Source organism: Ahaetulla prasina, chromosome 1, assembly GCF_028640845.1.
Source record: "Ahaetulla prasina isolate Xishuangbanna chromosome 1, ASM2864084v1, whole genome shotgun sequence".
Lineage (NCBI taxonomy): Eukaryota > Metazoa > Chordata > Lepidosauria > Squamata > Colubridae > Ahaetulla > Ahaetulla prasina.
The window spans coordinates 257,422,027-257,448,388 of record NC_080539.1 but is presented as its reverse complement, the minus strand read 5'-3'; the positions used below and the strand labels follow the sequence as shown (position 1 = coordinate 257,448,388).

Genomic DNA, 26,362 nt, shown 5'->3' with positions numbered 1-26,362 from the left:
TAAATATGAAGTTATTGTTTTTGTCCTTGTTACTAAATGATAATCTATCTTCTGTACTTTACGCTACTGTTCCCTGATATAGATACCTCCTTGTTTAACTGGGCAGCTGAGATGACATTCATAACTTTTGTTGTTTTTGGTAGGAGAATCTAATCCTATATAAGATACTCCCAGGATTCTTCATTCATTCATTCAAGAAACACTGGAGTCCTGCACCCCACTGTCACAATGAGGCAGCAGAACAGAACTGAAATGGGGAGATAGTCAGGATCTAAAATTAAATTTTCAGACAAGTTCCCAGCATCTTAGCAGTCTTCTAGAATTTTAGACTATACTGTAGCTCTTTTAATCCCTGGCTATTAGCTCTGCTGGTTGGAATAGACCAGTGATGGCGAACCTATGGAAGGTGGCACGCAGCACCCTCTCTGTGGGCACGCAAGCCGTTACCTCAGTTCAGCTCTGCCATGCATACGTGTGCACCTTCCGCCAGCTAGCTGGTTTTCAGATCTCTGCTGCACATGCACGGGAGCTGGGGTACATGCAGGGAACACGCACATGCACAGGGGGCAGGGGGCACGCGTGGGGACCATGTGCTCATTGCATTTTGGGGGGTTCGGCATGTGCACATTTGTGCGCACACAGGCACACTTTAGGCACTCGTTCCGGACAAGGTTAGCTATCACTGGAATAGACATTCATACCACAAAGCTTCAAGAAGGTTGCATGTTCTCCTCTCATTTGTATCTCTTTTCTTTAATTCACAACTATATTGACATAAATGTCTCTACCATTTTGAAAATGCACTGATATCAGGAATAAAATTAGAGATGATAATGTACTTGAAAAAGTGAGTGGTTGGAGCATTCCCATGGCTAGAAGGATTTAGAGTTTTGGAAGCAGCCTTATGCAATGCTTCTCCTCCTGAATGGGTTTCCCAATTCTCTGCTTTTCTGCTTTTGGTATTTACAGAATGAAGCCCTTTAAAAGTAACTGTTGTTGATGAGGCTGCTAAATTCCTACAGAGAACTGTTACGGAAGTTATTAAATTCTTACCCAGAATATATTACCCAGTTCTTTATTATTCCATTTTTTTAATTTTTAAATTTTTTTTTTAAAAACCCTGAACAATAATATCCTCATTAATCCAATTTGATACTCTAATACTCCCCAGGTTTATGCTCTCTGAAATAAGAGTTGCCTCCTACAGGGGGGAGGAGAAAGAAGCCTGGCAAGAGTATATCTGGAGCAACAGAAGGTTAATGGCAGTGTGGGTGGTTGATAGAAGTGTATATAAAGTTAGCTGCAACATTTAACAGAATCACTTCAGTTTTCCACAGGGTAAAAAATAACACCTCAGGAGTTAGTGGAACAGTAACTCTCAGTGCTTCCAGCCAGGATGCCCCCTCAGTCAGAGGCCAGTGAAGGAAAGCCAGAGATTGAGTCAGGGGTCCCACGGCTCTTCACCTGGGAGGAGGTAGGGCTCCGCACAGGCAAGGGAAACTTCAAGGAAGAGAGATGGTTGGTCATCGATCGAAAGGTTTATGATGTCACTCAGTTCTATTTGCGGCATCCAGGTGGGCCTCGTCTCATCAGACACTATTCTGGACAAGATGCCACGGTGAGTCCTTGCTGAGCGGAAAGACAGCCTTGGAATGACTTGAAGGCTGACACAAAACACTTGCTTTGTATGCACACACTCCTAGCGGAGCCTGTGTCTTTCTCCAAGAGTCTCAAATAGCAGAATGGTGGAGGGAGAACCTCTCTTGTCTGAAGCTGTAGGGAATTCGGACATTACAGAACAGTCATTCTGGGTTGGACAGTCCAATACTTTAACACAATGTAAGGAAGCTCTGGTGGTTGTATCGCTTGGCAATTTTGTAGTATTGTGTAACAAAATGTGAGCAAAAATTAAAAGTGTCATTGGAAAAAGGACAGGGCAGGAGCCAGGCAACTGATGTACAGGTGTACAAGTTGATGTGATTTGCAGACTTTCTTTTTTCCAGTTTTGGGACAATATTTGACTGCAGTTAAGTTACTTAACTTTGTTGACTTCTAGATAATGTGAACAAAATACAGCTTAGTTTGGAGGACCTGATCAGAAGGTGTTTGTGCAAAAGCATGGACACAGCTTATATTTGTCTAAGCAAAATTCAGTCTGGCAGACTTTCTCAGTGAGAAAATATGGGTAATATTGGTAATATAGAAGTGTGACCTCTACCAAGTATGGCAGGATTTTAGCTTTTTTTAGTAAATACAGTGAATTCTAGTTAAGTTTAGAATCTGTAGACTCTATTGTATATTTCATAATATACTAAATAGTACTATAATATACTATAAACTACTAAATAGTAGTTTATAGACCCAGAATTTGATTAACATTATGATTAAATGTTTAAATAAACACACACATGTATACACACAGAGACAAGTATATATAAGCCTATGTCATTATTGCTTCAGTGTATGAAGAAAATATAAGCTAAATAAGGAATTATCAGATCAGAGATGGACATTTTCTGTTTACCTGTTGTAACATGCATATACAAGGATCAGTAGCTGAGGTTCAGAAACATCTTCTGTGTTCTTGCGTATCTAGCAGGACTTTCAATCTTGGAAGCATCTGTAGCAGGTGAAAAAGGATCAGACTTTCTACAGACGTTCTGTCACTTCTAGACATATCTGATAAATACCTGATATATTCTGCCCTCAGATTAACCTCTCACTGAAGGCTCTTTTTAAATTAAACCATCTATTATGAGACATTCAGGCACTGATGGCATACTTGAAACTAAGCCTAGCATTGATATTATCAAAACATCTACATTGCCATTAAATCATAATGCTTTTGGCTATATGAAAAAGAATTATACTGAATGGAAGAATCCATAAGCAGTCACTCTATGAATGTGAATATCTTCTGGGAATTCATGTGCATAGGAGGTGGCAATGGGAAGGAAAGGGAATGGGAAAGGAAAGGGGGAAACTGGGGAATTAGCAGATGAAGAGTCTGTGAAGCAGGTTACATAATCATGATGGATTAAAACCCCACTGTCTTTGTTAAGGCCTTCTGATGTAATCTGATACTTCCTGCTATATGCAGGTTCAGCTGTTTTATATTTTATTCTGCTGGTGAAGGTTTTTGGGGGTCTATTTCAATATAAACTGTGCATTTGATGGTATATTCTGGATGGAAACTGGAGGCATGTAGGTATGGTGATTTATAAGCTTCCTGGCATTTATATGTCCATCATTGTCTATTATCAGAAAAGTGGACATGTTGGATACATCTAGGCTTAGGTTGAAGTATTGGAAGTGTTGAAGTCTGATGGAATTTAATGAGGGACTTTCATGAGTACGGATCATGAACATGTCATCAGTAAATTTCACATAAATTCAGGAGTTAAGAGTTGAGAACATTTGAAATCTTCCATGAACACATTGGCATATTGCAGAGCGATGTATGTGCACATAACTGTGCCATTCATGTGCAGTTATATCTGTTGCCAATGTAAAAATAGTGATGAATTCAAAGTCTTGAATTTCTCCTTATTTCTAGGTTGAATCTCTCCATGATCAGTTTCCATCCATTAATCCTTGTCTGGTCTTCAGGTGCTTTGGAAAAAAGGTTGACCCCCCCCCCACCTCTCTGTGGCAGCCCATCAAATATTGGAACATTGCTATCATGTCTCTCCTGGTCCTTCTCTTCAGTAGTCTAGCCATGGCCAGATCCTGTAATTGTTCTTCATACGTTTTAGCCTCCAGTCCCTAATCATCTTTGTTACTCTTCTCTGCACTCTTTCTAGAGTCTCAACGTCTTTTTTATAGTGTGGTAACCAAAACTGGATGCACTATTCTAGGTGTGGTTTTCGGCTTCCAGAGGTCCTTCGGGAGGAGCCCGTTTTCACCGTCCTGTCCCTCCCTGGAGGCTGTCTGGAGGCCAAAAACGGCCCTTTTCTCGACTTCTGGTGGGACTGGAAGACCCGTTTTTCGCCCTCCCCAGGCTCCTAAAAAGCCTCTGGTGCCTGGGGAGGGTAAAAACAGCCTCTCCCCCTGAGGCCCTCCAGAGGCTGGAAACGGCCCATTTCCCGACTTCTGGTGGAACCAGAAGGCCCGTTTTTATTTATTTTATTATTTATTTATTCGATTTTTATACCGCCCTTCTCCCGAAGGACTCAGGGCGGTGTACAGCCAAGTAAAAATTCACTATATACACATTAAAAGAAATTAAAAAGAACATATTATAATGTGGCCGAAAATTTAAAACAATTTAAAACCTTAAAATATAAATAACCCCAATAAAATTTTAATCCAGTCCCGCTTGAATAAATAGGTGCGTTTTCAGCTCACGGCGAAAAGTCCGAAGATCAGGCACTTGACGTAAACCAGGGGGAAGTTCATTCCAAAGCGTAGGAGCTCCAACAAAGAAGGCCCTTCCCCTGGGGGCCGCCAACCGACATTGTTTGGCGGACGGCACCCTGAGAAGGCCCTCTCTGTGTGAGCGTACGGGTCGGTGGGAGGCAAAAGGTAACAGCAGGCGGTCCTGTAAGTACCCGGGCCCTAAGCCATGGAGCGCTTTAAAGGTGGTAACCAAAATCTTGAAGCGCACCCGACAGACCACAGGGAGCCAGTGCAAACTGCGCAGGATTGGTGTTACATGGGAGCAACGAGTTGCTCCCATTATTACCCGCGCAGCTGCATTCTGGACTAGCTGCAGCCTCCGGGTGCACTTCAAGGGCAGCCCCATGTAGAGAGCATTGCAATAGTCCAAGCGGGAAGTGACAAGGGCATGAGTCTCTCTCTAGGCTCCAGAGGCTTTTATTAGGAGCCTGGGAAGGGTGAAAACAGCCTTCTCCACCTCTCCGGAGGCCCTCCAGAGGCTGGAAACAGCCTGTTTCCCAACTTCCAGTGTGACCAGTGGGATGTTTCTAGATGTTCACAGATCTGGTTTTTTATTATCTTTTTCAGTATCTTCCCAGGTATTGAAGTTATGCAAATTGATCTGTAGTTTCCTGAGTCTGGTTTTTTTTCTTCCTTTTTTGAAGATGGGAACCACATCAGTTCTTTTCCAGTCCTCTGGTAGTTTGCCAGTGCTCCATGATTTTTGAAAGATATGGTACAGTGGTTCTGAGATGACATCTGCCAACTCCTTTAGAACTCTGGGATGTAATCCATCAGGTCTGGTGATTTATATTTCTCAAGATCAGACAAGTGTTCTCTTACCATTTTTTAATTATTTTTTTTTCTTATTTTAACTTTTATTTCTGGTCTGTCTTTTACAGTAGTGTTTTTGGTAGGTTGGGCTATAGTTTCTTTTTGCATGAAGATCAATGCAAAGAATGAGTTAAGCAGCTCTGCTTTCTCTCTGCTGCCTACAAGTCTGTCTTGTAGAGTGGGATGGGAGCACTGGTAGCATAAGGTTCCTGAAACATAGTCTTCTAGATGTAATGTTTCTAATGTTTGAAAGATGGGATAGAATCAGGAGTGGGCTTCAAAAATTTTAGCAAGGGGTTCTCTGCCCGGTTGCTGGGTGGGTGTGGCCATGGTGGCCATGGCCTAGTCGGCCTCCTGCACTATGGCAGGCGGGGGATGTTTCTGCCCTCCCTAGGCTCCAGAGGTTTTCCTCGAGTCTCTGGGAGGATGAAAATAGCCTCACCAGGCTCCGGAGGCCCTCTGAAGGCCGGAAATGTGTTTCCAGCCTTCCCAAACTTCCAGTAGGCCTGTTTTTTGCCCTCCTTGAGCCTCTGCACACACTCTACACCTACCTGCATTGAAAATGGGCCACGTGGGGACTCCTGGGAGGGGTGGGGTAAGATGGGCAGGGCCAGCCAGCAGGGGGATTTGGGGGGTCTCTGAACTGCACAGAATCTTAGCTAGACATTCTCCCAAACCCCTGTGAACCCCCAGAAGCCCACCCCTGGATAGGATTGCAAGTTTATATATTTTGGCTAGAAAGCTGAAGATGCCTGATAAGGGTTTCTGCAATGTCTACACATAGATTCAATCTTGTATATCCTTAGGAAATTCTTCCATGTGATTGTGTAATTCATTGTAATGAATTGTGTGATAGTCAGTGTGGTACAATAATGGAGGGTTGCCTTTTAGTTTCATTAACTTAATCAACCACATTCATAATGACAACTATCTCTCATTTCTCAGCTTGTTTAATTTTAAAAGCATTGTTGTTCTTAAAGCCCTAGATGGTATCTTGTTTTTCTCTGCTGAGAGCATTGTGCAACTGCGAGTTGTGTGCTAGTTTTGCCCTTTCCTGTACCAACAATCCCTACTCATGGTCACTCATGCCCTAGTCACCTCCTGTCTTGACTATTGTGCTGTACATAGTGCTGCCCTTGAAACCATCCAGAAGCTCCAGCTGGTTCAAAATGCAGCAGCCTACATGGTTTTCTGCAGAACTTGGTATGCACATATATCATCTCTCCTGTGGGAGCTGGATTGGTTGCCAGTTTGCTTCTGGGTGCAATTCAAGGTGCTTTTTGTCATCTTTAAAGCCTTTCATGGCTGGGGACCAGGTTATCTGAAGGACCTGGTTTTGCCAGTCACATCCATCTGAACTACTAGAGTGGGAGGCTAGGAATGGTGTGGTTCCCATTCCCTAAGGAGGTACATCTGGCAGGACCCAGAAGAAGGGAACGGTCAGTCCAAGTGCAGCTTCATATATGGTTCCCTCCTTCTTCCAGCTAAATGACCTTGGAGCAGCATCTTGGGGAACTACAGTCTCTACTTTCGATTCCCCAAGCATCCCCCTCCTCATCCCCCCTCTCTACGGTTCATGGCAGTCTGGCACCAGATAACAGCAAAGCACAGCAAGCATAAGGTGACAGCTGACTTTCTGCCCTTCTTGAAATAAGGCATTAGGCCTGAAATGAAAAGAGAAGGAGAAAGGTTAATTAATTAGTGTGATTTATCAGGATACTGAGCATGGAAATTATGTAAGGGCTTTGGTGCTCAGACACCTTGGGCAGCTACCCATTTTACTTCAAAGGAGGGGGGAAGTTTCCATTATATAAGATATTAGAGTTTGCCCCTATGAGTCCAAAATATTCTTTACTTCAAAATGTTGTTCGCCATCTGTGAGATTGGAAGGAAGAAGGGCTTCTGCAAGTGGGGAGGTTTTGGCTGGTTTAAGAATACTGCAGTGGAAAACATAGTGTACCCTTCAAAGGTTTTTTGACAACTTAAGTTCAACAGTCACTGGCATGGATACAAAGTCTCTGCAATTCTTGCAACTTGGAAAGGGGCAAAGCCAGTGCTGCTATGTACTGCATTGTTATTTGCTATTTCCGAAAATGGGAGCAGGTCGGTCCAATTATCTTACTGATATTTGATATAACATCTTAGGTACTATTCCAATCCACTGTTGGCATGTTCACAGGCCCTGTTAGTCTGAGGATGACACAAGGACCTAAATCCTTGGGTTGTCCCTAGTAATTTCAAAAACCTTTGCCAGAATTGGTAAGTGAATTGCACCCCTCAATTGGAGGTAAACTTTAGGAGGGATGACCTTGAAGGAATGTTTTGAGGAAGTACAGTCTCAATTCCCCAATCATCCCAGTTCACCACATAATAGTGAAGCACAGCAAGTATAAGGTGACAACTGACAGTGGGGTTATTGGTTTTTTTTTAAAAAATCTATATATTATGTTTTTATTGTTTGTAAGCCTCCTAGAGTCACTGTGAGTGAGTAGACAGCTATATAAAATTTGTAAATAAATTGTGTAAGGAGCTTTTTCTTTAAATGATGATTGTGACTTGGGTTTATTGGTGAGAGCACTAGATATAGAAACCCAGTTCAGTGTTGTGTCCATCTGGGGATGTCCATGAAGGTTGTTCATTTAAAGTTTTTGGAGTCTGTTGTCAATCATGTTTTTGATTGATGGTGGCTGTATGCATCTTGTTTTCTGTCTTGAAAATATTCCTTAAGCAATGAAAAAAAATCTCAATACATAGAGTTGTATAATTTTTGAATGTTTATTTCAGCCCCACTAAGTAGACTAGACAGGAAATCAATTCCACAGTAACGATAAAACTATTTTTATTAAGACTGCCTATAATAACAGAACCTTGCAAATCTGATTGTGCAGCCAACCAAGTCCAACTGTTGCAGGGGAAGATGGTCCTGTAATTTATTTCAAATAAACTACAATAACACAGCTTTAGTCCTCAAAATTAATCAAGGTTGGCCTCCTAGAAAGCCAGTTGAGAAGCATCACCTACAATATATTTTTCATTATTTCCAAAAAGAATAGCTAGCCAACTTAACTGGCATTTCCATCATGTTAAACGGATAGTCTTCTCCATGTTAACCTTATTTGTGTATATGTTTAGGATGCCTTTGCAGCTTTCCACAAGGATAAGGACCTGGTAAAAAAATATTTGAATTCCCTTCTAATTGGAGAGCTTGCCCCAGATCAACCATGCTGTGAGCCCACAAAAAATGTGAGTATTGGGTGATCTCAGCTGTTGGATTCCTTTTGCAGAACCTTTATTTTAGATAGTTAGGCATACATGTGTGTGTGTGTGTGTGTGTGTGTGTGTGTGTGTGTGTTTTCTGAGGTTTTCGCAGGTGTTTGTATGTAGGTCTTTGGTTATTCGGGTTTTCCCCCGCGTAAAATTGGAAGTGTCTTGGCAACGTTTCGACGAAGTCTCATTCGTCATCTTCAGGCTTCAGCTTCGTGCTTCTGGGAGCAATTGCTCCCAGAAGTTTGAAGATGATACCACAAATGTGATAGACAGATAGACAATCTATATATATATATATACACAGACACACATATATATATATATATATATATATATATATATATATATATATATATATATATATATATATATAGGTCTTTGGTTGTTCGGGTTTTCTCCCGTGTAAAATTGGAAGTGTCTTGGCGACGTTTCGACGAAGTCTCATTCGTCATCTTCAGGCTTCAGCTTCGTGCTTCTGGCAGCAATATGTGATCGCAGCTGTTTCTTCCTTTTAACTGCTAGTGGGGGTTTGAACTGATTGGGTGGGAGCTTGGCTGTGCTCTGATAGGATGGGGGTTTTTCTGTGCTCTGATTGGCTGGGGGTGTGTCCTGTGTTGGTGGGGGCTTGGTTGTGCTCAGTCTAGTCTGTGCTGCAGGGGGATTTGAGCTGGTGAGCTGCATAGCTGTTGTTTGGCTTTGTGGTCGTGCTACATCTGAAGCCTGAAGATGACAAAATGCAGTGGCATAAAGAACATTAAACCAAAGGAATTAAAGATATAAGGTAAAAAAATAGGAAAAGGACAGCTAAATCTAGGTTACATTCATACTATTTTATCTCTTCATATTTTTCTATTAGAAAGTGAAGATGAGCGGCTACCACAAATGTGATAGACAGATAGACAATCTAGAGATATTCTTACAAACTTGAATTGTTTCATCCATGTCTATTTATCATTTCATTCATTATCTATTGCATGTTTAACTTCTCTCTCTCTCTCTCATTTTAAGGATATCCAGTGACAACTTTCTCAGTCTTCCCCTTGAGCCATTCACCTCTTACTAATTTGCTTTAGTAAGAATGATCCTCATTCATTCTTTTTCACTGATCAAACTTCCTCAACATATTTATTTCAGTCACTCACTTTTGTATTTAATAACCTTCACTCAGGATCTTTTAACCCTATCTCTTTCTTTTACTACTTTTCAATACTTCATTCCTATTACAGATTTTTTTTACTATTACTGCTATATTATTAACATATGTATGTATGGCTTGGTTCTTTCTTTTAAGATCTGGATGTCCTGTTCAGTGTCAAGACGGAAAGGCAGTGGGAAGCATTTTCCAGATGAGATATTGACTTAGTCAATGACTTAAATAATATTTTCTGTTCATCAAGTAGTATCATTGAAATAAATCTTTGGGTATTGACTTTATTCCCTTTGTTGCTTTGTTGAAAAGAGAATTCCTAGTAATTTTTGAAAGCTCTCTGGTTACCATTCTGAGGAGAAAATATTAGGTCTCACATGTGAGAATCTGAAAACCTCTGGGCTGTGGAATCAAGATGATAGACCATTATTTAGTTATGTATTGCATTTACATCATGCACTTTCTTTCAACCTCCAGATAACATAAATGGGGGTCTCCTTAATTTATCTCAGCAAGTTGTGTTACAACTTGGTCTGAGAGAGAGCAATGGGTCCTAAGTCACTCAATAAGCTGCATGATCAAGTGGTTCCTCCTGGTACAAATCCAACCTTAGGTTTAATATATAAAACTCAAGATGGGCTTTTAGTCTAGCCTACAAAAGAGTTCTAATGTTCTGAAGCATGTTTAAAAAAACCCTGTCATTACTTCTTGTAGGAAATGCTGGTAAAGGATTTTCATGAACTGCGTGCAACAGTGGAGAAGATGGGGCTCTTGAAGTCAAGATTCAGCTTTTTTGCTTTCATGTTTCTACATGCTTTCATACTAGACATTGCATCTTGGTTTACTATCTGGTATTTTGGAAAATCCTGGATGCCTTTTCTCTTTGGAGTAGCAATGTACACCATTGGACAGGTAACCTCTTTGTGTTGCAGAGCACAGCAGTGTTGTAGAACAGTCTTTAACATATTTAGAATAATTTAATTGCTTTCATTAATAATTTAACACCTTGCACACTAATCTCAGTTTTCAATTCTTTGAGCTGCTGAATCTGAATATAGAAACTAAACACAGATTAAGAAAAATGCTTTAATGATGTTCCTCTACCAATTAATTCATGCAGAAAAAATGTGGAGAAATTACGTATATATGTGTCACGTTTGTTGATTTTTGCTTCCAGATCCAGTATGGTTTTCTCCAGCATGATCTTGGCCATGTATCAGTCTTTGAAAAGCTCAAGTGGAACAAAGTAGCTCACTTCGTGGTATTTGGCATTCTTAAGGTCTGAATCCATCCTTATTTTCTGTCTCTTGGGTTTTGAAAAATAGGATAAGGATAATAATGAACACTTATATAGAACACTTTAAGCACTGAAGGGCTGAAAATATAAGATCAGCTTTTTGCAATATCTCTGTAAAGACTGATAGTATTATTAGTGCTTTCTTATAGAAAAGGGAGACGGCGTTAAGAGGAATATAGTCAGTCTACATTTCATAGCTATGAATCATTTTTAACAATACTGCACGATGCTTGCTTTGATTTTTCACTACTGAAGAGAAAGTAATGGAATGTTTCTAGTCTATTTTTGTTTCACACAAACACATTTAACATCAAAACTGCAATTTTCAATAGTCAGTCTTGGAATGAAACCTTTTCAGATGCTTAATAAGCAGGAGAAGAAATGAAGCTAGTTTACACAAAAATGATGGGGGTCAGAGTGCTGTCACTGTACACAGTTCAATTCCTGTTAGATAGAAGGAAGTGTAAACCAACAGAACTGCAGCTGGTTTTCGTTTTATTGTGTTTCTAGATAGTCAGTGGGGAATACACAGGATACAGCATTATTCACAAATAGATGGAATTCATGTTTGTTCTTCTGTACTTCTCAAGGGAGGACCGGTGAGCCAATGGAACCACATGCATAACCAGCACCATGCGAAACCCAACTGCTTCCGCAAGGACCCTGATCTCAACACGCACCCATTCCTTTTCAGCCTGGGGAAGAAACTTTCCTTGCAGGTAAATAAATAGAAAGTCTTCAGAAGACAAAAGATATTAGCAGTATCAAAAGAAAAAAACCCAACACCACCATATCTCTGATGAGCAATCTAGGAAAGTAGGAAGAAAGGATTCTTTCTATCTCCCATATTTCTTTATAGCAACTCTCACGGCTGTTGGATCGGTTCAGGCATTGCCTTATTTTCTAGTCTAATCTGTCAAACGTCTTTTCTTCTTTTAGCTAACAATTCCTTTCATGTTTGCCTGACAGTTACATCAGAACCTGTTGCTACATTTCAGTTTCTCCAGACTACTTGGCACGTAAAGAAGAGAAGGCCCATGATTAGAAATTTGTTCCTATCTTAACAGATCTAGATAACTACCCAGCACAGATTCCCTCCCTGCTCAGAGCACCATTTCATAGTACAAATTTACAGCCAAAATACCAATTTTCCAGTTATTTTAAATATTTAGTTTTCTAGTATTTCTCTCTCCCTCTCTTAGCCCCAACCAAGTTGTATGGGTAGATCTATTAACGATTCTAAGCTATATTTATTTTATTTTATTTTATTTATTTTATTTTATTTGCATTTATATCCCGCCCTTCTCTGAAGACTCAGGGTGGCTTACACTATGTTAGCAACAGTCTTCATCCTATTCGTATATTTATATACAAAGTCAACTTATTGCCCCCAACAATCTGGGTCCTCATTTTACCTACCTTATAAAGGATGGAAGGCTGAGTCAACCTTGGGCCTGGTGGGACTTGAACTTGCAGTAATTGCAGGCAGCTGTGTTAATAACAGACTGTCTTACCAGTCTGAGCCACAGAGGCCCATTAATGGCACAAAGTTCCACTGCACTTATGCATTAATCTGTACATTTTTCAAAGAACATGTTTTGATCCACATTTTCCTGTGAAGTGCAGTCTAATTATGCATTCCCCTTCCCAAACATTGTGCTTAGATGAATACAAAGTCAAATAATTTAACCAAGTGAATTGTGCATGTTTAAGGCTGCAGTAAAATGGTCACCTCCAAAAGGTGACAAACTCTAGTTTTTAATGTGACAAAAAAGGAGAAAGTAATTTAACATTGGGGATTCAATGTATGAATTGAAATAAACTGAATTAAATTGAATCAAATTAAAATGTAATTTTGGTATTGTCCATGTTTTTTCCATCAAAGATCAGGGGCAACCCTCAGAGCACAAAAGCTGTGCGTACAGCAGAAATTCAAGAGACACAGATCAAATAATCTGTGATATAGTAAAACATGCAAAAATAAAATTTTTCAAGAATTTATATTGTAAAGAATGGGCCCTGACAACATGAATGATGTGGAATTTACTGTATTTTTCAGAGTATAAGACGCACCTTAGTTTTTGGGGACGAAAATAAGAAAGAAGCTGATTGGCAGGTGGATTAGCCTCCCAGAATACCTCCAACCAGCTGTTTCCAGAGGTGAATTTTAGCAACAGGTTCCTTGGTTGTGAGCTCTGTTCCTTGCTTTTTTTTTTTTTTTGCCTCTGAAAGCCTCCGAAACAGCTTCAGAAAAAGAAGCTCTGTTCAGGGGCTTTTTTTCCCCCTGAAGCTTCGTTTCTGATGCTTTTTTCAGCCTTTGAAACCTCCATTTGAGAAGCTGGGCAGGGCTACATTTGGAGTAAAAGACACACTCAGATTTTCACCCTCTTTTTTGGGGGAAAAAGGTGTGTCTTATACTCTGAAAAATACGGTACATAGTTGTCAATTAAACAGTTTGTTCTCTTTCTCCTTGTGCAGCTTGGAAAGAAGAAAAAGAAGTATATGCCTTACCAGTACCAACATAAGTACTTTGCTGGTAAGTATTTTACCATGTTTACAGGAGCCTAAATTTGGAGGAGAATAAACAATGAAGTCAAATATAAAAAACACTATAAAGCAGAACAGACTAAGAAACCAAAGACAGACAGGTTGGGATTATTTTTATTGGTATACCTAGAGCAGTGGTGGGATTCAAATAATTTAGCAACCGTTTCTCTGCCTCAATGATTTCTTTCAACAACCAGTTCACCAAACTGCTCAGAAAGTTAACAACTGGTTCTCCCGAAGTGGTGTGAACAGGCTGAATCCCACCACTGACCTACAGCAGGCATGTCAAATTCGTGGCTTTGCTGGCTGAGGAATTCTGGGAGTTGAAGTCCACAAGTCTTAAAGTTGCCAAGCTTGGACACCCCTGGTTTAATGCAAAATGGGATTCAGAGGCAGATGTTGTTTTTTCCCTCTAGGATATATTCTACCTTTATTTTAGTCACACATTCATTTTTGTATTCTCCTTTTGCATTTTTATATTAGCCTTTGCCCCGTTGATATTTACAATTGGTATCCATCTGGTTTGCTATCGCTATTTATTTCAAAGAAAAAAATGGTTGGTAAGTCATAACACCTCTTTATTTTAGGAGATTGGTGTGTGGGTCAAGTGTAACACATAAAGGTCCTGAATCCTCCTCCTTTCTAATGAGCTACAGGAGATGCATTACAAAAAGCAAGCTGCTTTCTTTCCTTAACCCCCCACAACAATATTCCCTGCCATTCACGATTTCATTGGCCTTCCCTCTTGTCAGCACCATGGAACAGAAAATGTAACTGTTTTGTTTGGGAAGGGAAGGGTGAGCAATAGGCAAATAGTGCAATGAAAGCCAAGGAATGCTGCAAAGAGCTGACCACAGAATCTACCCTGAGGTTAACAATGAGCCTGTTCCACTGGGTTACATCAGGAATTAGTGAAGTTATCTCCTAGACTGTGAATCTTTTCCCAGCCAACCTGAAAGTCAGAAAACAAGCATACACTCCTCCAGGCAGAGACAGCGGTAACAATGGAACAGACAGTGATGAGGAGCAGAGGAAGAGATCGCCAGGAGATTGCATTTCTAACTGCCATGGATATTGGGGTGCATTTGCAGAGGGCTGGGGAGAGATTATCTAGGCACTGATATGGGGAGTACAGATACAGTTTAATAATAATAAGAGTGCTTCCAGTTAGACATATTGTGGGTGTAAAACTTCATTCTTCCCCATGGGTGCAAAAAACCCCACTACTCAGGTTGAGTCATGCCACTATCCATTGCAATTCTCAGCCACTGCAAAAGACATTGAAACTTTTAGCAGATTCAAGAATTCCATTTCTGTCTTAGAGAAATTCTTTCCATTTTGATGTAGAGCAAGGTTTTGGCACAACTGATGCTAGTATGCTCCACCTTCAGTCTTTATTATTGTGGGAGTTTTACTAGATGCACAAATGAAGAGACCCTGAAAGTCATTCACCATTACACTGCAGACTGCCTATTATTCTGCATGTTATTGCATTATAGCCTTTAGCATTTCTATTTGCCATATTGTAGCTATCTTAATTAATCTGACATTGACAAAGAAACTATAACAATAATCCACCTGTTGTTGCTATTGTGTTTATTTAACACTCTTTTCTTTGACAGGAGCTGGTTAACACTCTTTTCTTTAACTTCCGTCTCTGCCTCATGTATGTTCCTTTAATGGGATTTAAGAGCTTTATGGCTTACTACTGGTTGGCCAGGTAATAATAATTATGTAAAATTCTACCCTGCTGCTATCACCCAATGAATGCTTTTAAACACTGTGAAGTCAAAAGGTGACCGTCAGTATGTACATAGCCAGCTTTGTTTACCACTCTGCCACTCAGCCAGTGACACGCGTTTATTCTTCCCACTCCTGTTCCAGCTTCCTGATTGGTTCTCGTGTCAGCGTATCACTATCTAACACCCTTCCCCTCCAGGCTGACACTGACCAATCTGGTGTTTCTAGGCTACGTAGTCCTGCAAGTAGGCGGGTCTTTTCTGGGTGCAACTTGACCTGCACAGTTCAGTAGTTTCAGCAGCATCAGCCAGAGGGGTTGGATTCTGTGTCTCTCCGCTGACCGCCTGCGGAACAGTCTCAAACCTGGTTACCAGCCTAGTTTGTTCTTTTTGGATATTAGCTGCCTCATTCCCAGGATGGTCTTCTGGGATGCCTCTGACTTCAGGACCCTGTCGCTGGATCTCAGCTAAGTGGCCACCGAGACTCTCCTGGCTTGAGGATTGTTTTTGTGTGAGGTATAGGGCCCGGTCTATTTCTGCGGTTTCTGTCTGGTGTTTTCTTCCTTCCTCCCAGGGTTCTTTTCTAACTACTCACCCTCGGTCAATGTGTCTCTTCCACCCCTGGCCATCCTCTGTTTCTATTCTGTAGGATAATGGGTCCGTGATCTGTGTTATTTGAGCCGGTATCCACAACGGTTCTCCACTACAGTTTTTTGCATATACTTTGTCCCCCACTTTAAATGATCTGTATTTGCTAGTGGAGTCTACTGATGTTTCTGGGTTATATTGTGGGTGTAGTCTATCTAACTGCGATCTCAGCTTCCTCCCCATTAATAGTTCCGCGGGACTTCTGTGTGTGGTTGCATTCTGTGTTATGTGTTGTGTTGTTAGTAGTTTGTCTATTTTGGCTTGGATTTCTCCGGGGCCCATTCTAGCTAAGGTTTCTTTGGTCGTTCTGACCATTTTTTCTGCTTGTCTATTCGTGGCCAGATGTCCCAGCGCGGACAATGCATGCCTGATCCCTTGGTTAGCTAGGAACAGTTCAAATTGGTTTGCTGTGAATTGGGGCCCGTTATCGGAGATGACTACATCTGGCAGCCCGTGCGTTGCGAACAGTTTCTGCAGGACTCTTATGACTGCCTCGTTGGTGGTTGATGGCATGAGGTTTACCTCTAGCCATTTTGAGTAAGCATCCACTGTGATCAGGAATGTATTCACCTGTCAGGGTCCTGCAAAATCAATATGTATGTGGGACCATGGGTCTTTGGGCTTTCCCAGTCATTTGTGGGTGCGGCGTGTGGTGTTGGGCGAGATTCCTGGCTGGGTATACATGTGGCTACCCATGTTTCTATTTCTTTGTCCATCCCCGGCCACCACACATAGCTCCTGGCTAACACTTTCATTTTCACTATTCCTGGGTGCGCCTCATGCAACAACTCCAAAATGTCCCTTTGTAATACCCTGGGGATGATTACCCCCACAACAAACATTCCCTCAATCCAGACAGTTCGGTCTGCCGGGTTTTAAAAGGCTTGACTTCTTCGTTTTCTGTAGTTTCTGGCCAGCCCTTTAAAACCCAATTCAAAACTTGTGCCAAAGTTCTGTCTTTTGCTGTTGCTCTTGCGATGTCAGCGGCCATTGTTATCATGCTCACGAGAGTCTCTATGAGCAGGGTGGTTGTTGCTGGTGCAGGGTCCTCTACTGGCTCCAGTAGTGGGCATCTATTGAGGGCCTCTGCATGGTGAATCAATTTTCCCAGTCAGTATTTCAGCTGGTAATGGTAGGCGGCGAGGAATTCCGTCTATCATAGCATTCTCGGGGAAAGCATGGGTGGTGTCAGTTGGTAACCTGCAATGATTCCTAGGAGCGATTTGTGGTCTGTGATCAGTTTGAAACTCCTTCCGTAGACATATTCATGGAACCTCTTGATTCCAGCAATGGCAGCCAGCACTTCCTTGTCAAACTGGCTGTAATTTCGTTTTGGCTTAGACAAAGTTCTGGAAGAGAATGCAATGAGGGCTTCTCTCCCATTTGGCATTCAGTGGCTTAGTATGGCTCCGATTCCAAATGGGGACGCATCGCATATGAGTCTCAATGGGAGTGTTTCGTTGTACTGGACTGGTATGCTGTCAGACGTTAGAATTGATTTTACTTTGTCGAATGCACTTGCTTTCCTTCGTCCCCATGTCCAGTCAGTCTTTTTGTCCAGTAAACGCTGTAATGGTTCAGCAACCGTCACTTTCTGTGGCATAAAAATGTTGTAAAAATTTAATAGCCCCAGGAAGGCTTGCAGTTCTGTTTTGTTGGTTGGGGTTGGGGCTTCCCTGATCGCCTTTAGTTTTCCCGCAGTGGGTCTTATTCCGGAGCCATCAATGAGGTAGCCCAGGAATTCTACCTTTTCCACTGCCAATTGGCATTTGTCCTTCACTTTCAAACCCACTTCCTGGAAACACGTTAGTACTGCCCTCAGTCTTAATTGTAATTGTTCCCTATTGCTGGCGGAGATTAGGATGTCATCAAAGTAAGGGACTACTCCTTCAATTCCCTGTAGCAGGCACTCCATAATGCTCTGGAATAATCCTGGGGCTATGCTCACCCCGAATTGTAAACACAGGCATTTGAATGCTCCTCTGTGTGTCACTATGGTCTGAGCCTCTGCTATTGATATGCCTGGGCCAGGTCAAGTTTCGCAAACACTTTTTCTCGCCTCAAGGACTACAATAAGTGTTTGTTGTGCCTCGCTTGCCCCCCTCGCCACAGCCGGGCCCCTCTCATCTCCTGCCAGACACTGATAGTACAGAAGAATGTCCTGGCATGCCTCCAGCCCCCAGTCCTGGCACCATGCCCGGACAAACGGAGCAGCTGGGCCCCTCCCCCACAGCATGTGAGCCTGGGGAATGTGAAGCCAGTCATGAGCTGGAATTACCAACAGCTGGGCTGGAATTACCAACAGCTGGAGGCTGGAGAGATCCACGCTTCCGGAGAATGGAGAGGCGATGTCAGCAAAAGGAAGGGAGGGGCAGGCCTGGATAAGTGCTGAGTCATGGAGCCACACCCCATGGCCTATATAAAGGATCTGCTTTCTGGCATTCTCTGAGTCAGGCAAAGTCTAATCTGGATTGCTGAAGTCACACCTTGGATTCCTGCCTGCCCTGAGGACTCTGATAGGACTTTGGTAGAGCTGCAGAGGCACGCTTGATACGGACTTCCCTGACCCGGCCATCAGAGGAGGAGTGGGACATGACAGTGTTGCACAACAGGCACTGGGTATGCACTCTGCTGTAGTGCCTTATTTAATGTGCTCTTATAGTCACCGCACAGGCGCACTGACCCATCTGGCTTCATGGGCGTTACGATAGGGGTCTCCCACTTAGCATGGTCTGTCGGCTCTAAAACTCCCTGGGCAACCAGCTTGTCTAGTTGCTCGTCAATTTTGGGCCATAGAACAAAAGGAACTCTTCGGGATTTTAACCTGACCGGGGCAATCTGGGGTCTAGGCTAAAGGAGATGGGGTCCCAGATTATGTCGAAAACATCTGCGAAGTCTCTCAGGATCTCCTCCTCCTAATGGTCCTCTTCTATCCAGTTTATGCCCAGCATAGTGAGGCCCAATGGTTTGAACCATTCCAGTCCCAATAGGCTAGGTCTGTCTCGGTCTACAATGGTTAGGGGTAGCTGTCCTCTGAAGTCATTGTATTTTACGTTGAAAGTCCCTACACCTATTATTGGAATCCAGTTCCCCTGATAGTCCTTTAGGATTAGTCTCTGTGGTTTGAGTTCATGCGGGGTGATTTTGGGCATCAGTTGCTTGATGGTTGCCCAGGACACCATGGAGAGGTATGATCCAGAATTGACCTCCATTTTACATGGTCTCCCCTCAGTGGTGACCGTTACTGCCATTTTCTTTGCCCTTCTCACACTTGAGTGGCCCACTATTATTGTTTGGTGAGTCTCACCCCTTTCAGCTCCGTTTCCCTTGTTGCGGCGGTATCTTCCAAATGGTTGTCTTCTGTTTCTGTCTTGGGGTCTCTTGGTTCGTTGTGGGGAGCTGGCCTGTTGGGGTCTGCAAGACACAGGTTGCGATGCTCTACAGACCCTGGCAATGTGCCCTTTCCACTCGCAATGCTGGCAGATGGCATCTCGGAATCTGCATTCAGCCTGGGGGTGGTTTCCTTCACAGCCAGCACACCATGGTCCGCTCTTCTCCTTGTCTTGGTTTTTTCCTCTCTGTTCCGAATGGAGATAGTGTATCTTGTCCTCATCTCCATTCTCGGATTCGGTCTTGGCATCCTTGTAGTGCACGGTAGATGCCTCTGCTGCTGGCGGCAGTTTGTTAATTTTCTTCAGCGCTGCCGTGGATTTCTGGGAGGCTTCGGTCACCGTTGCCTCTTCCATGGCTTCCTGGAATGTGATTTTGGGCTTCATGAGAAGGTGGCTTTATAGGGTTAGGTCTCTTACCCCCAATACTAGCCGGTCCTTCATGGCTTCGTCGATGTTCGAAAACTCACAGGCGGTCATGATCTCTCACAATGTTGCAACGAATTCGCTGATGGATTCACTTTCCCATTGGTCCCATTGGTAGAATTCATGTCTTCTTATCAGTGAGGATGCTTGAGGAGCGTAGTGTGCCCGCAAAATTTTTTCCAGTGCCATCCAGGTCATTGTTCTCAATTCCGCAGGAAGGGCTAGCACCTTTGCCATTTTAAAAACAGCGGCTCCGCAGTGCGTGAGAAAAATGCCCTTTTCCTTTGCTCAGACAAGCTTAGTAGATCGTTGGCTTCCAGGAACATGTGGAAGCGTTCTATGTAGGAGTCCCAGTCTTCTCCTGCAGGGTTGAATGGGCTAGGCGGTATGATGGATATATAATTAACATTGAGCTAAAAGTGTTTTGATCAATTGATAGTGAGAACACAGTGGAGAAATCAGGCTGGCTTTAAAGTATATTGCAAATTGTTTGCAAATGAGAAGTGATTATGGAAAAGGAGCTGTGAAGGCAAATATAGACAAATCATAAGCACTTTCTCCTTTCTTTAGAAACTAAGCTGAACTTAAGCACTTTTATCCACCTTTCTTACCCAATAGGTAATCCAAATGTGGGCAGTTCATCAGTTTGTGTAACTAAGTACTTCTTACTTAATTGAGAACTCTGAAGAATGTGAGTTTTAGAATACCTGAAACGTCTAACTAGATATGAGGGCTTAAAATGTGACAGATTGTACAAGATTATTACAAAGTACCATAGCTTTAACTCCCTACTTTTACTTATAAAAATTATGTTTCTGTATAGTCTGTTAGTGCAATGATGTGGTAATAATAATTGTCATGTTATGTTTTGGGCTAAGAAAAGCAAAGTAGTTTTACTAGTGAGTGAACTATTTAAAGAATTTGTTTGAATCACTATTGTTATTGTTTGTATGTCTACACAGGTACATAGAAGCTGCATGGTTTATCTGGGTCTCACAGATGAACCACATTCCAATGAATATTGACTATGATCAGAATTTAGATTGGTTCTCTGCCCAGGTAAGATAGTTTCTATTTAAAGGGGAAATTTCTTTTCTTTAGACAATCTTATTCATCTTATTGGGTCTTTAGTTCTGAAACACAGGGCCACATGCTGCTATTTTCTTAAATATTTCATGCATTTATCTACATGGAAACACGTTCTTATAAAGAGCAGGTAATACAAATTGAATGTCTATGCTGGCAGCTAGAACTCACTCCCATTTATTTATTTTTTCAAATTTTTATACCGCCCTTCTCCGAAGACTCAGGAGACCATATTGCAGTTTCTGGGAAAATCACAATTGCACAGTGATGCCCTTTCTCATCTCATGGAGAAAAGTTACAGGGACCAACAATAAACTCATTGTCCACAGTAGATGATGAGATGGTAAACAACGTAGTACATTGCCCTTAATCTCCCTTGCTTCTTCAGTGAAGCAGGAACAGCACCAATGCTGTTCAACCTCCACCAAAAAGATATTATATAATTCCACGTCCCCACATTTATTTATTTATTTATTTTGTCAAATACATATTAAGCATATATATATATATATAAGCATAAATTGAAAACATAAAATGAATACAACTAAAGGGAACATTAGGACAGGAACGCTAGGCAGGCTGGTGCTCTTATGCACGCCCCTTACAGACTTCTTAGGAATGGGGTTAGGTCAACAGTAGACAGTTTTAAGTTAAAATTTTGGGGATTTGGGGATGAGACCACGGAGTCTGGTAGTGCATTCCAGGCACTGACACCTCTGTTACTGAAGTCATATTTTCTACAATCAAGATTGGAACGGTTCACTTTAAGTTTGAATCTATTGTGTGCTCGTGTATTGTTGTAGTTGAAGCTGAAGTAGTCATTGACAGGAAGGACATTGTAGCGGATGATTTTATGAGCTAAGCTCAGGTCATACTGAAGGCGGCGTAGTTCTAAATTTTCTAAACTCAGAATTTCAAGTCTGGTGGCATAAGGTATTTTGTTGTGATCAGAGGAGTGGAGGACTCTTCTTGTGAAATATTTCTGGACACGCTCAATTGTATTAATGTTTGATATGCAGTGTGGGTTCCAGACAGATGAGCTGTAATCGAGAATTGGTCTAGCAAATGTTTTGTATGCTCTGGTTAGTAGTGTAATCTTACCAGAGAAGAAGCTACGTAAGATTAGGTTTACAACTCTTAATGCCTTTTTGGCGATACAGTTGCATGTAGATTCCAATTCACACAATTGTTCTTTATGTGGTCATGAACCAGATTTTCCATGGCATAAAAATTAATTTTGTAAGATGCATTGATTCACAGAATGAGAATATAGATCCATAAGGCTAACATATTGATTCCAGATAGGAATAGCCAAGCATTGATGGTGATGGAGGAAACACTGTCATTTTCTCTTTATATTGTAGAGAAGAACATAGTCGAGTGTTGAAATATATTTTATTGGAATGTATATTTATACAACTGCAGTAGTATTCAGCCAGTAGTTGGAGCTATGGTATATATTCTATGTTTTTTGTACTAAGTAGTGTTTCCTGTTACAGTTGAGCAATTAAGCAGTAATGCACATGGTGACTATACTCTTTACTGTATTTGATCTGTGGTGCTATATATAAACATAATTTCTAACATGGAGGAAGTCTAATTCTTCTGATGGTAATTACAGCAATCTCCTCAGAAAAGAATGTAAATGTGAAAAAAACCCTATCCAATGATTCTTTCATTTTTTTAAAAAACATGTTTTTTCATGCTTTCTTGGTGATGTTTTCCTTTAGGGCTTTTTACCAATATTATGGGACTAGAGATTGGGATGGATAAAGTCAATTTCAAACTGTGGTTTAGGCAAGATAATTAAGGGGTGAGACTAAATGAATAGTTTATGTGAATAGGCCTCTGGCAAGCATTAGGCAATTTAAAGTTGATACCTAAAACCTGATCACAGTGATGAAAGTTAACAAGAGAAACAGCATATAGTTGTTGTGACATTAATAACAGATGTGTTCTGCATCTATCACAAATCTATCTACCACAAAGAGAGAATGAAATATGATGAGAGAAAAAGACAGGTTTTCTCTTTTTTTAGCAGTAAACCCTAAATACAAATGCACAATGGCTAGTTGTATATAATCTTATATGTCCTCCAAATGTAAGCTAGTGCCTCCTTTATTATGTCATTACTGTTGGTACATCCTTACCAATCATGTATATGTTACCCATCTATATATTTCATTTGGATTCTACCTTTTCTTTATGGGACTTACAGCCAGTTTTTAAGGTAGCTCTAAAGATTGGTTTATTTATGCACAGTTTTCCTGTTCTAATTTCTCTTTTGTTTTATTTTTGTAGTAGTATGATATAACTCTTGGGGGTGGGAAATGGTTAACAGCAAATGTATGTTTAAATTATTTTTATTAAAATTGGAGGGTACAGTAATTCAATGATTTGGTTATATACAGTTTTGATTTCTGTTTGGAATAAAATTAAAGCCCATAAAAGTAGATTTATAAATAAATGTTTTATATTAAATGTTATTTTGAATATATTCCAAAATCATGCAAGCTGCTTTTTTAAGGGATTACAAGAATTATGAATTATATAAAATATAATTATGAAACTATTTTTGAGGAATCATTAAGAGAAATTATATTGGACCAAGTAAATGGTATGGAAAGACTGGAAAAACTATTTCTGGATATTAAGGACTGGACATTTATTTTAAAGCAATTTTTTCTAACCAATTAAACCTTTTTAAAAACATTTTGAAAATAGGAGAAAAATAATTGGTCTAAATCTGTTTGCTGACAGCTGAATGGGAGATTTGGATGCTACTCTTCTTGATCCTAACCTAATGTCCTAACTTTCACAGAAGTAATTACATAATATTTCTATGTCTACTTCTAAAGAAATAGTTCAATAAGGATGACTCAGGGAATCCACCTTTAGATTCACACGTTGGTTGATTCACTCCAAAGAGAACTACATTTCTCCTGAAAAGAATCTAGCTTGTTAAGCAGAATAAGCCATTGAATCTGAAATGTCACCAATATCCTAGTCCCATGGTGGCAAACCTATGGCATGCGTGCTGGAAGTGACACACAGAGCCATCTCTCCGGGCACTCCAGCAATCGCCCGTTGCTTTTCTGGATTCCGGTGTGCCCATGTGTACCAACCAGCTGATCTTCATGCGTGTGGGAGCATCAGAAACTCTGCATGTGCATGTTTTGCTGAGGAGCTGCTTTTCTGGTTTCCGGCGCTCCCCCCATACGTGCACGGTCCCATTTCAGCACTTGGTGCCAAAAAGATTCACCAACACTGTCCTAGTCTCTGCAAATTTCTCCCCACACATATATATCAGTGGTGAAATCTAATTTTTTTTTACTACCGGTTCTGTGAGCGTGGCTTGGTGGGCATGGTGTGGCTTGGTGGGCATGGCTTGGTGGGCCTGGCAGGTGAAGGATACTGTAAAATCTCCATTCCCTCTAACTCTGGGGCCAGCCAGAGGTGGAATTTGCTGGTTCTCCAAACTACTTAAAATTTCTGCTACTGGTTCTCTGAACTGCTCAAAATTTCCGCTACTGGTTCTCCAGAACCTGTCAGAACCTGCTGGATTTCACCCCTGATATATATCATTGGATTTCATCCTATGCACATAGCAGCAGTGCAGTAATTGCCTGGCCTGGATTGCCTGGCCTAGATTCAAGAATATTTCTAATGTCCTTCTGGGCAGTGAACATATTATAAATGTAAAATGAATGATGGTCTACAATACTGTAAATTGGTAGAATTATTTATACCGTTGATAAAAACTAGGAAGAAACATGAAGGAAGTCATTGGAACTCTAAATGTTTTTATTTCCCTCTTAGCTCTCAGCAACATGTAACGTGGATGAATCTCTATTCAATGACTGGTACACTGGGCACTTGAATTTCCAGATTGAACATCAGTAAGTACAAGCTATATGGAAAGGTTGTACAGTATATAATGCAGCTTTTGTACAGTTTTTGTCACCACTAAGCACCACCTGCATATTATGGTCCAAGTTTTAATCCAAATTGCCAGGAGTTTTGACTAGTTCTAAAGAAAGCAGATCTTGTCCCAGTTATACATACTGTGGCTATTCCAGACTGGACTTTGAGATCTATCCTGTAAAAATGCCTAGAAACAGCATTTCATACAAAATGCAGCAGAGAAACTGATGTCTATGAGCCACGGTGGCACAGTGGTTAGAATGCAGTACTGCAGGCTACTTCTGCTGTCTGCTGGCTGGCTGCAATTTGGCAGTTCAAATCTCACCAAGATTTGAAGCTCAAGGTTGCCTCAGCCTTCCATCCTTCCAAGGTGGGTAAAATGAGGACCCAGATAGTTGAGTGACTGACTCTGTAAAATGCTTAGAGAGAGCTGTAAAGCACTGTAAAATGGTATGTAAGTCTAAGTGCTCTTGCTGTTGTTTTTGGGCTTTTCATATCTTACTTCTAGTTATATAGCAGATTAAATGGTTGATAATTCTAATTCATTTCTGGACCAAGTCGAAAGTTTTCACCTTTAAAATTCTTAAAATTCTTAACTAGTATTACAAAATTAACTTCACAGTACCCTACTACAAAGAAACTCATTACGAAGGATTGTGGTTCAGCAATAAATTATTATTATTATTATTATTATTATTATTATTATTATTATTATTATTATTATTATTATTATTATTATTATTATATTTCAGAAAATATGACTTCAGCAATAGAGTGGTCAATGCCTGGAATGCACTACCAGACTCTGTGGTTACCTCCTCAAACCCCCATAACTTTAACCTTAGACTCTCTACTGTTGACCTCACCCCATTCCTAAGAAGTGTGTAAGGGGCGTGCATAAGCGCACCAACGTGCCTTATTTTTATTCATAACCATCTCATTTATTCATAACCATCTCATGTATTCATAATCATGTTTATACCAATATGTTCTTCCCTACCCAAAACTCTTTGAGAACCAGACAGGTGAAAGATTATCACCTTCTGTATCAACCTGCTTGTATGCAGTACTGAATAGGAAAGGAGAACTCTCCAGCATTGAGATGGGAAATAGTACAGTAATGACAGCAGGATCCAAATTACAGAAGTACCTTCTGTATCCTCTTGATATTTTCTCTCTCTTTCCACAGTCTTTTTCCAACAATGCCTCGACATAATTATTACAAAGTGGCTCCCTTGGTGAAATCCCTTTGTGCCAAACATAACATTAAGTATGAGTGCAAGCCCATGCTCACTGCTTTTGTAGATATATTGCGGTAAGTATGAGCCAACAGGAAAAAAAAATTTGCAGCCATGTCATCAAGAGATTATCTCAAGTGAACAGTAGCCTGAAAGAACTTTCTGCTGTACCAATGTGCTTTTGATTAATGTGTTTCCTGTTCTTTCCCCCCTGCAGCTCCCTGAAGGAATCAGGAAAGGTCTGGCACAATGCTTATTACCAGGAATAAATTCAATACCAGTGAAGAATTGGGATGGCTCCATTGTTATTAACACCTGCTCTTCTCTCTAAGTCTTTGTGATTTTTTAATCTATTGATTGTTTTATAATGTTGTTGCCACCCAGTCAGTTTTTTATGAGATGAACAGCCATGTATAGTTGATGAATAAATAAATAATATTGAA

At 40.9% G+C, this 26,362-nt stretch overlaps 1 protein-coding gene across 1 annotated transcript; it reads left to right on the top strand.

Annotated features, from left to right (window-relative positions):
- Positions 1-1,297: 1,297 nt before the first annotated feature.
- On the top strand, positions 1,298-26,362 carry LOC131184426 (acyl-CoA (8-3)-desaturase-like). The gene is made up of 12 exons (XM_058155664.1): positions 1,298-1,618; positions 8,344-8,454; positions 10,340-10,537; positions 10,803-10,904; positions 11,513-11,641; positions 13,401-13,458; positions 13,953-14,029; positions 15,092-15,189; positions 20,634-20,730; positions 24,577-24,656; positions 25,871-25,996; positions 26,137-26,362. The coding sequence occupies exons 1-12, from the start codon at positions 1,397-1,399 to the stop codon at positions 26,186-26,188; spliced, it is 1,350 nt and encodes a 449-aa protein (XP_058011647.1). The 5' UTR covers positions 1,298-1,396; the 3' UTR covers positions 26,189-26,362.